Genomic DNA, 14,161 nt, shown 5'->3' with positions numbered 1-14,161 from the left:
GCTGAACTAACTTTTACCAGTTGTCCTGTCACCATCACAAGACTGTCATGGCACATGCACCCTCTCATGTACAAAGCTAGTTCAAAAATTCTGCAAATATTCCTTTAGATTATTGGTTGTTAGCCCAATTCTCACAACAACTGGTGTGCCTCACAAGGATAGTGGTTGCTAACTTTTCATTTTTGTTTATTCTTTCTCCATATCAACTCTTTTAAAAATATATAGTTCAGCAGCATAAAATATAGCCAACATTATTACTCATTCTAAACTACTTCACCTTGTGACACAGAAACTACACATTTACCATCTGTGTCCTCTCCCAGCTCCTGGCACCCACTCTCCTTCAGGACCACACATAACTTGTTCTTTTGTAGGGGGCTATCTTTTCTCACTGAAGTTTACATATTCCTCAAGTTCCTCCCTTTTTTCAGGCTGTATACTACTAAAGAGAAAACAACTACAACTGTACAAGTGTGCCTTCAGAGATTGTTTATTAGCATGTCAATCAAGAAATTACATAAATGCATCCTAATTACTGAAGTATAAAAACTGGTTCCAGTAACTTCAAGGATACAGTTTGGGATCTTTTAAGAAATGTGACTTCTCTGGCTTCCATTATTATATCAGAAGAAAACATTAATTTCAATAATAGTTTCTTGCTTTCTATGATTATAACCAAAACCAAGTAGAAAAATAAAAAGATTGCATTTTAAAAAAAAATTGCAAACCCTTTTTAAAGGACTTTTCTTTCACTACCACACACACACACACACACACACACACACACACACACACACCCTAGCTGTTCAGCAAGCTAAAAGTGTATCTTCAGCTGGATCGGGAACTCAGCACGTTTTTGTCAGGTGAACTGTCTATGGGTGTGGATTTGCAGGTGTAATTTGTGCTTTTTCGTGGGTAAGTTTTTCAAGTAAGACCACCAGTAAATGTTCTAAAGTTTCTGCTTTGAGGCTCTAAGTCTATAGGCCTGCGGTTCTACAGAAGGTCCATCCACTATAGCAGTTCAGATTAATGTCCACTCATCATCCTGGCCAGGAAAACTGCCACTAAGGAGGCAGTTGTCACTTACCCATGCACCAGGTAACAGCTGTGACAGGATCAGGAAGAGGGGCTTTGAGCTCTTGTTCCTATTTATCTTGTCTGTCAACACACATGCCTGCCTGTCTTTGGTGCCTCAGCCACCATCCACCCTGACCTAGTGTTTTACAAATGACCTTTTCAGGAAAGGCATGACTAGGGAGCCCTAGCTTAACGTATGACAAATGTATTCCTAACACAATTATAGAAAGAAAGAAAAAACAAAACAAAACAAAAAACCAAGACTGGAGAGGTGAAGGTGAAGCTTCAATTAAGTTTTGATGGATTTTGGCCTCGACTCCTCCCATCACCGAAAACGGTGAGCATTCTATGGAGTCCTGTAAGAAGGGTGGCTTTAACAATCACATCAAGTCAGAAAAGAGCAGCCATATAGAATGTGTTTGTGAGTAACTTTAGGGAGAGGGGGATGGTCGTGTGAACTCTGGTCTCAAACACAACCTTAGTGAAGCACTGTTGGGTAATGGGGGGAAGTTGGGCTCTAATTTCTGTAACACTCTCCTCTCCAAGCAAAGCTCTTTTACCATCAGCTTCTCACAGGAACTTCTTGTCACTTCTCTATAGCGACCCACATCTTTTAGTTCTTCTTCTTTCTCCTTTATTGTGCCTTTGTGTAGACATGGTACATGTGTGGTAGTGAGGGACAACTTGTAAGTCAGCTCTCTCTTTCCACCATGTGGATTCTGGGGATTCAAGTTAAGTCATCGGGCTTAGTGATAAGAGCCTTTACCTGCTGAGCCATCTTTTCAGCCCTAGGTGCCTGTCCCTTAAGAGCATCTCAGCAAACCTAAATATTTCTTGACTGCTTAAGTGGGTTTAATGCATATTAAGAATATTTCTTAAGAGACCCCCACAGTGCTGATGCCCCCACAGACCATGTGGAAAGGCTTGTGGCCAAAGGTCTAGGGATATTTTACTGGCTTTCTTAATACAAGCTCAAAACATCCTCTCGTCAAAATTAAAAGAACAAAAGCATGTAAACTTTCATCCTTTCCCAAAGTTCAAATGTAAGAAAAACACATGTAAAACATACATATCTAGACACAAGAGTTGTAAAAAACGGACTCACAAGAAGCAAATATCCTTCATATATTCCTACAGAGCACTGTCTCTGATGTGGGGCTTTACCTGCAGGATCACCGCACCCCCAGTGCCCCAGAGCTCTCACACCTAGCCCAGCAGCCTTGGCTTCAGTTCTTAAAGGCTCCACATTTACTGGCTTTAGCAATGAACTCCTTTAGCAGGGGACCATCCATTTGCCAGAACGCAGCAGTCTGGGTAACTTCTGTCAAATGATTGATGCAAAACTTAAAGCAGAATTCTTCTAAATCCTGGACACATACGACAAAAACAAGAACAGGGAGAGGCCTTTGTTTATTAACTGGGAACTGTTTCTCAGCTCGTCCCAACTCCCTTACCCTTCCCAGAAGAGACACTGGAGACCAGGTGCCTCACACCGTGTCATCAGAACACCACCTGCCATCTACTCAGAGCACAGGAAAAGCAAGGTTTCCCTAACTCAAGTGTGACAGCCACACACAGCCACACACAGCCACACACGGCCACAAAATCATCTAGGGCCGCCCACAGTTAGCACATACTGCAAGTATCTCAAAGCAATGTACAAAGCCCAATGCTATTTTAGTCCATACATATTTTGTTACATTTATGAAAGCAGAATATTAAGATGTGGGCTAGCTTAAAGACTAGAAGGTTTATGGAAATAGATGAAAATATGTGGCCTGCCTAAAAAGGTATTAAACAAAATTCTCACAAACTTGACTTTCCAGGTCTCCTAATAAAAATGACTTCAATTTTAAAGCTCCAAATAATATATGACATTTTATAGCATGCTGTTCATAAGAATGTGGTGAATCCTAGACAAGTGTATTTACAAATTAGCATTCTCAAATAGGTGAATGGAAGTCACCAACTCCAAACATTAGACAGTGAAGAACAGTACAGAAATGGTGTCTGTTACCACACACATTCACATACCAGGGCCCTAGTATTGCCTTCTATGTCAAAATTACAAACAAAAACTTAAGAAATAGATTGATGTGTTTACTGAGAGCACTCCAATGTATGAATGCAAACAATACTAAACAAAAGCTTTTCAACCAAATCTCTGACTGGTAAGCTGTAAGGAACTCTCCAACCTTTAGATGAGGGATCTTGCCTTCCTGTGGGAGGAGAGCATGTAAATAAAGCTCAGTCTTCACACGAGGAACTACAACTTATAAGTCTGTGAGAAATTACAAAGTGGATCTAGGGTAGATCCAGTGTCAGATTTACTGGAATTAAAAGGAAACAACAAATTTTAAAATCGCTAATTTGAAAAAAATCCAAAATAAAAACAAGTATATTCTGTGTGTATGTGAGGCAGGAACCCCTTGCAGAGCTGGTCCTCTCCGTCTCAGGAATGGGTCCCTGCTGGGCTGCATGGCAGGGACCTCTACCCACGAGCCCTCATGGGCTCCCACTCCAAAGCTTTCATGATGAAGGTATTCCAGTCATCAATCTGAAAACCAAGTTGTTTTTTCTTTCTTCCAATTTTCTTAAAACACTGGGTTAGTGACCCCAAAACTCTGGTTTAAAATGCTAAAATAGCAATCAGTAAATTCTTATTTAGTCAGTGGTGTTCTTACTTCACAAAACTTTACAGTGGTAATAGTGAAACACTACTCATTCTTTAAAAGATCACCCGGCCAGTGAAACAGGTTGTCCAGGGTTCTCTATCCCCAACAGTGAGATCCATTCCTGGTGGTAAATATCACCATCCCAGCTTGGCCAAACGCAAAAACCGCATAGTTTACCTCAGTGTATCAAATATAAAACATTCCAGACCAGCATGGCCTCCACTTTTGTTTTACAGAACATATTTAAATGTGTAATTATGTGTGTGTGTAAGAGAGAGAGACTTTCTCTTGCTATCTTAAGAATTTTGAGGCTAAGGAAGATGTAATCTCACCCTCTCCAGTACAACAATAACAACGCTGACTGCTTAGCTCTCAAAGCAAAGCCCTGAACCCCCAGAGTCCCTTTCAGACCTCTCCTGTGAGAAGGGAATCCATGTGCTCCCCTTGGTGTGTAAACACATTCCGTGCAGCAGCACCGAGGAGCTGCGATGGTGAGGTCGGGCTTTAGTTCCGCACTGCTCTGCGCTGGAGCACTGTGAAGTGCTCCTCCTCCAAGGCTGCTGGGAAGTGTACCAAGTCTGACGGTGGGCATTCCTAGGATGTTCCCATAGCGCTGCTTTTGAACCCACAGCTACTAAGCTGCATTTCTTTTATACATAAACTTCAAGTTTCCCCCAAAAGGTGCATGGAGGGGTTGGACGATTACGAAGCAGGTAACTGAGTAGTGCACTGCCTTCATCTTCTTGGCACAGCATCTGCTACCGAAAGCTGGGCTTCCAAAATTAGTTTTTGTAACTGATAACCAATCTCAGTTACTTCTGATCAACTAACAACATACATAATAAATGGGTTTGACTTGAGCACTCAATACTATGGTCACTTGCTACATTTCAAGATATTAGGAAATAAATATAAACATTCACTCATCGATCACACAGCTCGGTGTCACAATCTAAGTGTACCACGAGGACTCTTCTCCTTTCTACATGCATGTGTCATGTTTGTGGAATGTAAGGCTTGTATGATATCTTAAGTACTTTATAGTGAAGTGTCTTAAACATATTTGTCCATTCAATATATATTTTTGGTGTTTCAAACATATCCAATTACTCAATTCAGCATGTGTTTTTGAGCACCGACTCTGCCCACATGGTTTCAAGCTCCAGGGAATCACATTCATTTGTAGTCGTCTCTTAATAGATTTATACCTAAGCACAGATGAGCAAAGGACATGGGCTGCTGCCAGCCGCAGCGGCATCGACTTCTTCCTGTAAGGTTGTTTTTGTTTTTTCTTATTTTAGACAGGGTCTTCTCTGTGTAGCTCCAGCTGGACTGCAGCTCATTACGCAAAGCACATATACAAAGCAGGCTGCCTCAAGCTCCCCGAGATCCCCCTGCCTCTCTTCACTCTAACTGCTGGGATTAAAGGTGCATGTCTGGCCTTTTCCTCTAAACATTTAAACTTTTTAGGTGAAAGTGGGGAACAAATTTCCAGTAACAGGATCTAGGTTGTGAGCCTCTAGTCAGGTTGTCCTGGCTGTTGTAAACCAACAGGATTGATCACAGAACATGGGAAATGTGGAGAAGCACAAGAAGAGTCTAGAATCAATCTCCAAATGGAGAGAAAAGGGTTCTTTGGAGTCAGTTGTGTTGGATGGTGTTTTGCTGGGGCAAACACGTGAGGGAGTGTTTTCCTGAAGTGAACACAGGTGAAAAGCTAAAGGCAGACAGGCTCGTGAAGGAATATTTCCTGAAGTAGACATAAAGCAAAAAAGATGTTCTGCTAAAGTAAGCACATGAAAGGACATGTGATAAAAGATTCTTTGCTAACTACATGCATGTACTGGTCTCTTTACACTGTGGAGTTGAGCTCCATTTGTCAGGACTCCATAGAGAGAAACTGCACCAAAAACCTTCTGGAGGTGTGCCGTGGCATCTAGCTGCTTCTGCGGCAGAGTGATGCCAGCTGAGACAGACACACGTGCTAAGGCAAGATCAGTGGAGGACACATGATGTTTGAAGGGATATAAAAAGGTCTTGAAGGACAGTAGGTGGGGCTGAGTTAGGCTTGCTTATACAGCTAGCTGTTGGTCTCAGTATCTTCATTTCACTGAGAGGCACAGCTGAGAACTTTTTCTGGAGTTCCTGTTGGCCCTGGTCCCTCCTGCTGATTCGTGCTGAGGCTGAGGCCTGGCTGTCTCACTAGGTGAAGCCACCACTGCCGATTCGATTCGTGTTTGCTATCTCAACTCTACCAAACTGGATTGCTGATGTCTTTGAAGTCTTTGCCAGTGGCTCGAGCTTCCACTGTTAACCTGTGAACTGAACTGCTGATTTCCAAACAACACTGACTGGAGTTGCTCCAAAGAACCTTTCTAAACAGGGCCACATCCCCCCTACCTCTGGTGGGTGGTGGGCTAAAAGGGAGGTTAAAGTGTTTAAGAACCATCATTAAAAGTAGTAATTGAAAACAATTAAAGTTACAATCAATGCAATTTAAAATTCTACTGTTGTATAAGAATGAGTCTAGCACAGGCTCCTAGTGGTATAGGAAGGGGGGAAGCAAAGCCCTCTCCATCTTTCATTAGCTATAATTCACGTTAACCACATTTCCATTTGGTGTCAGACTCCACAGTCAGCTGCACTTGACCTTGTGAAATATTTATTACCATAAAAGAACCTCAAACAAAAATAGGATCCATTTTGAAAATAAAAGACATAATGGCTAACTCAATCTCTAAGTGTCACAGACAGGAAGTCTGTCTGTCCTCTGCTACACCTCAAGGGCCAGAATGTGAGTCTTTGATAAATTCCCAGTTATTGGAGACTGCATTGTCAAATGACAAAACACCTCTAAAATACAGGCTTCTGATGTCCTTAGCAAAGCCAGCCTTCTACTTTTTATGAATCTGTAACACCAACCAGGTCAGCTCTGAGTTCATTAACAATGTCTCCTGCAGCCTGTCTTCACGGTTCAACAGCCTCAGCTGCCACGCATCAGCACGTGGACTGGGTGCTGTAGCATACCCAACCAGGGGCAGCTTCTGCTCAGAGTCTGTGGCTCGGCTCAGTCAGAAAAGTTCAATGGCAAACACACTCCAGAACACTCATCAGACTCTAGAAATCTGAGAAATGCAGCTCTGAAATCCAACTAAGTTTAAAACTCACAAAATGGGAACTGCTGAGATGGCTCAGTGGGTAAGGACATCTGCTGCAGAGCCTAGCAACTGCCTTTGATCCTTGGAATCCATGTAAAGGTGGAAGAAGAAAACTGACTCCCCAGAGTTATCCAGACATGTACACACACACACACACACACACAATGCATGTGCACTAAAAACTGTTAAGTTAAAAAAAAGAGGTAGTATACAGTAAGTTCTTCAGAGAGGAACTGATCTACAGGACAGGGACAGAAGTCCAGACCCACACGGATGTAAAGTCCACCGCACCCTGGGCCTCTGACGGTGGACTCGGTAGAGTGGGTCTGGGACAGGCAGATGCACTGATTGGCAGACTGAAAGTAAAGCATGCTGCCGTCAGCCCGGCTGAGTCCAGCACTGTACACGCCCACTGTGCAGCCTCCTGCCAGTTCCTTAGAAGCAAAGCAGACAAACAGTGACTCTGACTGTGAACAGAGACGTAAAGAAGCAAAGGCAGGTTTCATCTGAGTCACTAAAGGAGGTGACACGAGCCATGCTGTGTCACAGGAGAGCGGGAAGTGGGCTGACGGCGAGGGAGCCGGGGCACTTCTGTGTTACCTCTGCGTCATATCTGACTGCAGCAGAGAACAATGAAAAGGCGTTCTCCACAGTAATTCCTCGCTTGATGATGTGCTGACAAAGCCTCTTCAGTCTGTTCTCACAGTATGACGTTGCCAAGTCCAAAAGGCCTGCAAGGTAGAAGAACGAGATCTCAGCAGCTCGCAGTGCTGGGACGCTGGGACTGACAACACAGGCATTTCATGGCCAGCAGCTTGTGTTTACTTTCTATACTTTCTTCCAGAGTAAAAGAGTAAGAGAGGAGATTCTCTTCTTTATTTTATTCCTAAAAGGTTAAATGCATCAGAAACTCACACTCTCATATTAAAAAATCTAAAATAAGTTTATAGTTACAAACTATGTCCATAATTTTAAATGATACTAACATTTTAGAGATGTTTACTTAAATACTTTTTAAGTATATAAAAGTCAATACACCTGTAAATTACTATATGTTACAGCTCTGAGAACAGGAGACAGCGATGGCCACATGGCCTGGCCAGTCCAAATGCAGTACCTATAGCATCCTCAGGTGGCAGGTCCACTGTGTCTGTATAGAGGTACTGGAGAAAGGCACGGTACACAGGGTAAGAAAACTGGTCTATCTCTATCACTTCCTTCATATCCTCATTCCAATAGGACTGAAACATGGATCGAAAGTGCTCACACCTACAACAAAAGCAAAGGCTTAATGGGAAGGCTGAGTTCAAATAAACAGATATTAGAGGTACCCTTTATCTTCTGTGCTGGCATAAGCTGGGGTCACTAACTATTAACACCAAAAGTATTTGCTATGCAAGGACTTTTTTGTACACTTGATTAAAATCACTTTCATCTTGGTATCACCACTTAACAGTATCAATTAGTTAAAGAGCCTAGAAGTTCCTAGTACTTCAACAGCATTGTGTCCATCAGTCCCCACTCTAAGCAAATGTTTGGATCATTTGTTTTTGGTTTTAGGTATGCAGAAATGCATTTTAAACAACACAGTGAGGGCTGGGAATGTAGCTTAGTGGTAGAGTGAAATATGGTACAGAAATATATAATATTCATTCAGAGTCATAAAAAAAATGGTTCAGGGATAGTTACTTTGAGAAGTTAAAAAATATTTCTAAGCAAGGTGTAATGGAGTAATGAGTTAGAAAAGTTTTAGAAGATACACACACACACACACACACACACACACACCACACTCTTAGTTGAGCAGAGTCATAGGCAGAAACACGTCTAATGATCTTTTCATCTACTTCTGTGGTTCATATAGTCATTGGTCTAAGGAATTAACAACATAGAGTTTTGCAGCTGTCTTAAAATTTATTATTCTGCTGCTTCCACCCAAAAAATGGTGGGAAGTACCAGTCTGCTGCAATGCAAGTTCTAGCCCTGGGACTCTCACAAGGTAGGCAAATACACTGCCAACTGAACTGTATCTCCAACCACCACAAAGACATAAGCGATTAATTCAATGGTTTGAGTTTTCATGTGTTTTCTCTGTAGTGGAAATCTAAGTAAACAATCATTCAATCATTACTAATTAGTGCTCAGTCCCTCACATTCACTCAGGAACTCCTGCCACTTATTCTATTGAAACAACTTTTCTCTAGGTGGCAATCTGTATCCCTGAAGGGCAGCCTGACCTTGAACGGAAGAGGAGGATCCTCATTGACGAAGTCAGCATGCAAATAAAGTATCTACAAAAACTATTTTTAATTTATTAATTCATTCATTTTTTACGGTTGGGAAATCAAACCAGGGCACTGGCCATGCTAAACAAGTGCTGTACTACTGAGCTATATTGCTAGCCTATTTGTAATCTGGAAAAAAAGATAAGAACTAGGGATACTTGCCTAGTATGCACAAGTACTGGCTACAATGTCCAGGACTGCAGAGAACTAAACAACAGAAAAAACCAAAAACAAAACATTCCAAAAGCCATAAATATTTATACTCCCCTCATTTCCTAAAAGTTGCATGAACACAAGTCAAAATCCTCCTGGGTAACAAGTCGTAACTACCTGCTAAAGACACTAAGTTGCCACACTTCTTTGTACTGCCATAGCCATTTCTTCTGAGTATCTATTCTGTGCTGTAATAAACAAGTGGAAATACTAACGTTACTGATAGCTCCAAAATCATGCAAAAATACCTGATTTTCAGAACAGCTTTATGGACATGAATATATTTTCCATCAATTCGAAACTTTAGATCAGCAGTTTCTGGACTATCAAATTCTTTCTTCAGTGACTCTGCAACTGTTAAAAAGTCTTCATGCTCTGAAGGCAACAGAGACACTGTTAACACACAAAGCTCAAGAGACAGTCGGCATGAAAGGCTTCCAAAGATAATTATGCTGTCCCATTCACTCTATTTCTGGCCAATAAAGCTCATGACTCAGTTGACAAACCCACTTCCCAGTATTAAAGTAATTCATTTATAAACTACCAAAAAAAAAAAAACCCAAACAAACAAACAAACCAAAAAAACCCTAAATGAGTATGGGGGAGTCAAATGACAGTCTTCCTGTGTAACTGAACATGAAAATATGCACTAAAAATAAACCTCACAGGTAGTTTATTGGATACAACTGATCTCTCATGAGCATAGCAGTTTCTCTTCTGGTACTAACTGCTTCGCAATTTTCCTTGACTGAAACACTGAGAACTTCTTGGCTCTGATTTGGGTAGTTAGTTGGCATATTCAAACCAAGGTGAAGAATCCAAAACATCTGACCATGCAATAGTTCTCAAGCAGAGAAACTTTTTTTAGCCATTAGCTCTGAAAATTCATAGTAAAGCACTAATACTCCCATGCTGTCCTTCCCTATACGGACTCAAGCATTTGCAGGGAAATCGATGGCGCGGCCTGACATGAGCTGCTGTGAGGAGTCTACCTAGGAGCGTGGTGTTTTTGTGAACACAGTAGAGGATCCAGTCCAAATCCATCCAATACTTTATATGTATGAAGGAACAAAAATAACAAACGACCCTGAGAAAGATCTACCCAGAGGCTGGTACTGAGGCAAAGCAGACAAGTGTCCACTGTCCGGGGCTGAGAACAATGGATGAACCGGGAGTGTTGCTTGCTTTGAAAAACAATGATGCCTTATATGAAGGACCAGTCTTCCTTCATCCCACAGCCTAAAGGACTCAGAGAAAAGAATGGGAGTGACTAAGGTGAGAATGTCCAGGGCATGAATGATGGCTAACCAGTCGCTCAAAACAAAGGTTTTCATAGGTGCTTCAGCATCTTCTCACAGAATAGACCCTCTCCCCTCTTGATCTATTATGACCAATACTAGGAACGTAGTCATGTATGAGATAAGGCCAGTGTCTAGTTTTACTCTCCAAACAGTATTAAATAGTGTACTGAAGAAGATCTCTGCACACCAACATACAAAGACCTGAAGAAGCCTTTCATACTCAGGCCAGCTGGAAGAACAAATGGAGTATCAGGCTGTGCTGTACTGACTTATTTGGCTGTGTATGCTAAACAAAAATGTGATTATAATCAAATGGTCCCACTCACTGAACCAAATTTCTTTTTTTTTCTTCTCTTTTCTTTTGGTCATTGTATTTATTGCAAATATACATTATGTTACACTAACTGAAATGGTAAAATACATTTTAAAACATGTTGTTTCTCCTTAAGTTCAGCAGCAGCTTAATTCTTCTTTTTCATGAAAAGTGGATGAGGGAGAGGCATGGCTGCTTGGGGAGTTGTGCTTGTCTTTTTGAGTGGTGAAAACATTTGGAGCTTAATATGGTGCAACGTGGGTGCAAAGCATTGTGAATGGACTAAACGCCACTTGACTGTATTGGCTAATTTTGTTATTAAATATGAACTCAACGAAAATAGAAGTACTTAGGCAAGAAAAAAATAAGACCACAGAAGTGTTTCATGAACTTTAAAGGAATTTGATTATTATTCGGGAAAAGCATTAAAACTAGCATACAGAAAACATCCTAGGACCCAAACAACTTACAGTAACCAATTATGTAGGGAATGGGACTTGGTGACCCTGGGTGGAAGCGGGCTTAGGCAGCTTACCTACAGACAGGAGGCGCCAGGAGACAGCCGGGGTGCCAAAGCAGGCAAACACGTCATCGGTGCAGGAGAAGTGGGTGAGGTGCGGAAGGATCACCGACTGGCCCCGGCACTGGCCCCACATGTACACGTGCCCACCTTGTGTCTTGGCAGCAGATGTATGGGTGGAGTGACAAGCTGCAATCTCTATAACCCTGAAAAATTAAGGAAGATTCTTGTTACTTCCTTATCACATTAGTCTCCAGCACACTCCATAGAGAAATTTACAAGTTCGTGTTTGAACAGCTCACATACAAGTCAGCCCAAGATCACTGATAGGAGCAATAAATCCTGTTTATAATAAGCAAAGATCAGGAAATATCCCCGACCTCACACACACACACACACACACACACACACACACACACACAGAGCCCTCTCTCTCTCTGTCTCTTTCTGAGGACCACACTTCTCACCTAAGGTTATCCTGAGGTTGGAATATATAAATAATACATAATTTTGAGGCAAACCTGGAAAGAGACTGGAAGCTAAAGTCAATGAGGACAGTGGACAATGACAAAATGTCTTCACTGTTCTAGGACTATAAACATTAAATAAAAACTACTGGGGCTGGAGAGATGGCTCAGAGGTTAAGAACACTTTCTTGTTCTTGCCGAGGGCCTAGGTTTGGGTCACAGCACTGTTGTCATTCACAACCAACGTAATTCCAGCTCTAGAAGTTCTGAGACACTGTTTTGACTCCACAGACACCAGCACACACACAATGCACACATATACACCCAGGCAAAAACTCATATATACACATTAAGCTTAAAAAAAAAAACCTTAGAAAAACCTACTTTTCGTGTGTGTGTGTGTGTGTGTGTGTGTGTGTGTTTTCATGGGGGGGTGTGAGGGTGGAGTGCCCATTTGTGTCAAGGCCAGAAGATAACCTCGGGTATAATGCTGGGTACCTTAAAGCTTTTTATGGAGATAGGGTCTCTAACTGGCCCATAACTCCCACTAGGCTAGGCTGGCCAGTTCCTGGCATCCCCCTGTCTCCCCCTTCCCAGTGCTGTATTTACAAGCACACACCACTACATCTGGCTTTTTAAATATGGGTCCTGGGGATCAGACTCAGTTACTTATTGTCACTTTCCTTATTCAACTATCCCTTTCCTCTCCACCATACCCCCTCATAAATCTTATCTTCAATACAGCATTTCCTTATAGATACCCCCCCCCCCAATCTCCATCCTGAGTTCAGCATCTTCATTAAGATGAATACCACTGGGCTGGGGCTCACAGACCCTGAACATTGCAAACCAAATGCCAGACCTGCTTCAGTTTTCTCAGAACTCCTAAGGCAGGGTCCTAAACAAACACTCTGCATAAAAACTCACAGTCTGATGAACAAATATTAAGTATCTAGCCCAATAGCAGACATTAAACAAAAATCAATAAACAGATAATGCCTTTTAAAAAGCAATTTTAATTATTTAAAAGTGAATTTAGTTGGTGCAGAGTTAGTGCTGCACTTTGAGTTTCAGTATGACTGTAGACCCTAGACAATCCACCTCGTAACGCACAACTCTAAGTCTCTCAGAATCAAGAAGTTTACTTTCTACAAATCACGAGTGCGTGCCTCAGAAGACAGAGCAAGATCACACATGCTCATTCTGACTTATAAACCATTTTGATCAAAATGAGAATGTAAATAAACAAGAGTCACAAGACAAATACCACAGCTCTGCTACAGTTCCAAGGCCACATATGCATAGTCTCTGAGACATGGCATGGCCAATTTACCTTTCTTTTTCCACCATGATTTGTGTTGGGCTCAGCAGGTTATTTTTACTTCCAGTTCCCAGCTGCCCATATGTGTTAGCTCCCCAGGCATAGAGCAAGCCCTCATCTGTGAGTGCTAGTGTATGTGCATAACCACAGACAATCTGCAAGGAAACACAACAGGTTACCACACTACAAGGCAGGCAGGGCAGGACAACCAACTGTTAGCCCAACCATCTCTGCAGAAGGCCAGGTCAGCTGCATGTGTACACTGCGTTTGCTGGGAGAGTCAGAAGCACCAGAGAACCCCAACCCTTTGACCACTGAACTGCTTCAGGAGCTTCTTTACTCTCTGAAGAAGACCATGTCCAAAAGGTTTCCCTTTTCTCATGGAAAAACTGAAAAGCTAAAACATTAAAGTGTAAAAGGTGAGGGCATGAAGAGCTGTCAGAGATGAATGACAAAAGAATTAACCACCGACACATCTGCCGTCATGTGGGAGCCATGAGATGGGGAGTGGGCTGGAGCAAGAGTGACGTTAACGCATGTCCAACCCCCAAAATCTTGTCTCAAGACCTTCAGGAGTAGGACTGCTCCAGTAGAGCTCGAGTGCAATGAGCCTGGAGATCCCAAGGAGAGAAGTAGACATGGCCAGCACCATCAGTGTGGGAAGGTGGGAGGGGCTGCCTGGCAAGAAAATGTAATGTGTACCTGGTTCACACACATGCCGTGCAGAGCCGCCACTCTCACTGGGGTCAACTGGTTGCCATTGTTTCCCAAGCCCAGCTGTCCATTGCCATTGTAGCCCCAGCCATACACCTGAGAGGAGAGAAGACAGGA

The 14,161-nt window shown here is 42.3% G+C and overlaps 1 protein-coding gene across 2 annotated transcripts in view; it reads right to left on the bottom strand.

Moving 5' to 3' along the window:
* Positions 1-474: 474 nt before the first annotated feature.
* The window catches only part of Rcbtb1 (RCC1 and BTB domain containing protein 1), a 37,881-nt gene continuing 24,194 nt past the window's right edge, over positions 475-14,161 (bottom strand). For both annotated transcript variants that reach the window (XM_029468894.1, XM_021182079.2), the window contains 7 exons: positions 14,033-14,140; positions 13,343-13,485; positions 11,558-11,748; positions 9,657-9,783; positions 8,028-8,179; positions 7,511-7,641; positions 475-2,444 (listed from right to left, as the gene is read on the bottom strand). In XM_029468894.1, coding sequence (XP_029324754.1) covers positions 2,304-2,444; positions 7,511-7,641; positions 8,028-8,179; positions 9,657-9,783; positions 11,558-11,748; positions 13,343-13,485; positions 14,033-14,140 — 993 coding nt within the window. In that variant the 3' untranslated portion in view covers positions 475-2,303. The remainder of the gene's footprint in view (positions 2,445-7,510; positions 7,642-8,027; positions 8,180-9,656; positions 9,784-11,557; positions 11,749-13,342; positions 13,486-14,032; positions 14,141-14,161) is intronic.

This window comes from Mus caroli, chromosome 14 (assembly GCF_900094665.2).
Source record: "Mus caroli chromosome 14, CAROLI_EIJ_v1.1, whole genome shotgun sequence".
In the NCBI taxonomy this organism is placed as follows: domain Eukaryota; kingdom Metazoa; phylum Chordata; class Mammalia; order Rodentia; family Muridae; genus Mus; species Mus caroli.
The sequence above is the reverse complement of the archived record's forward strand: the minus strand, read 5'-3'. Positions and strand labels throughout refer to the sequence as shown.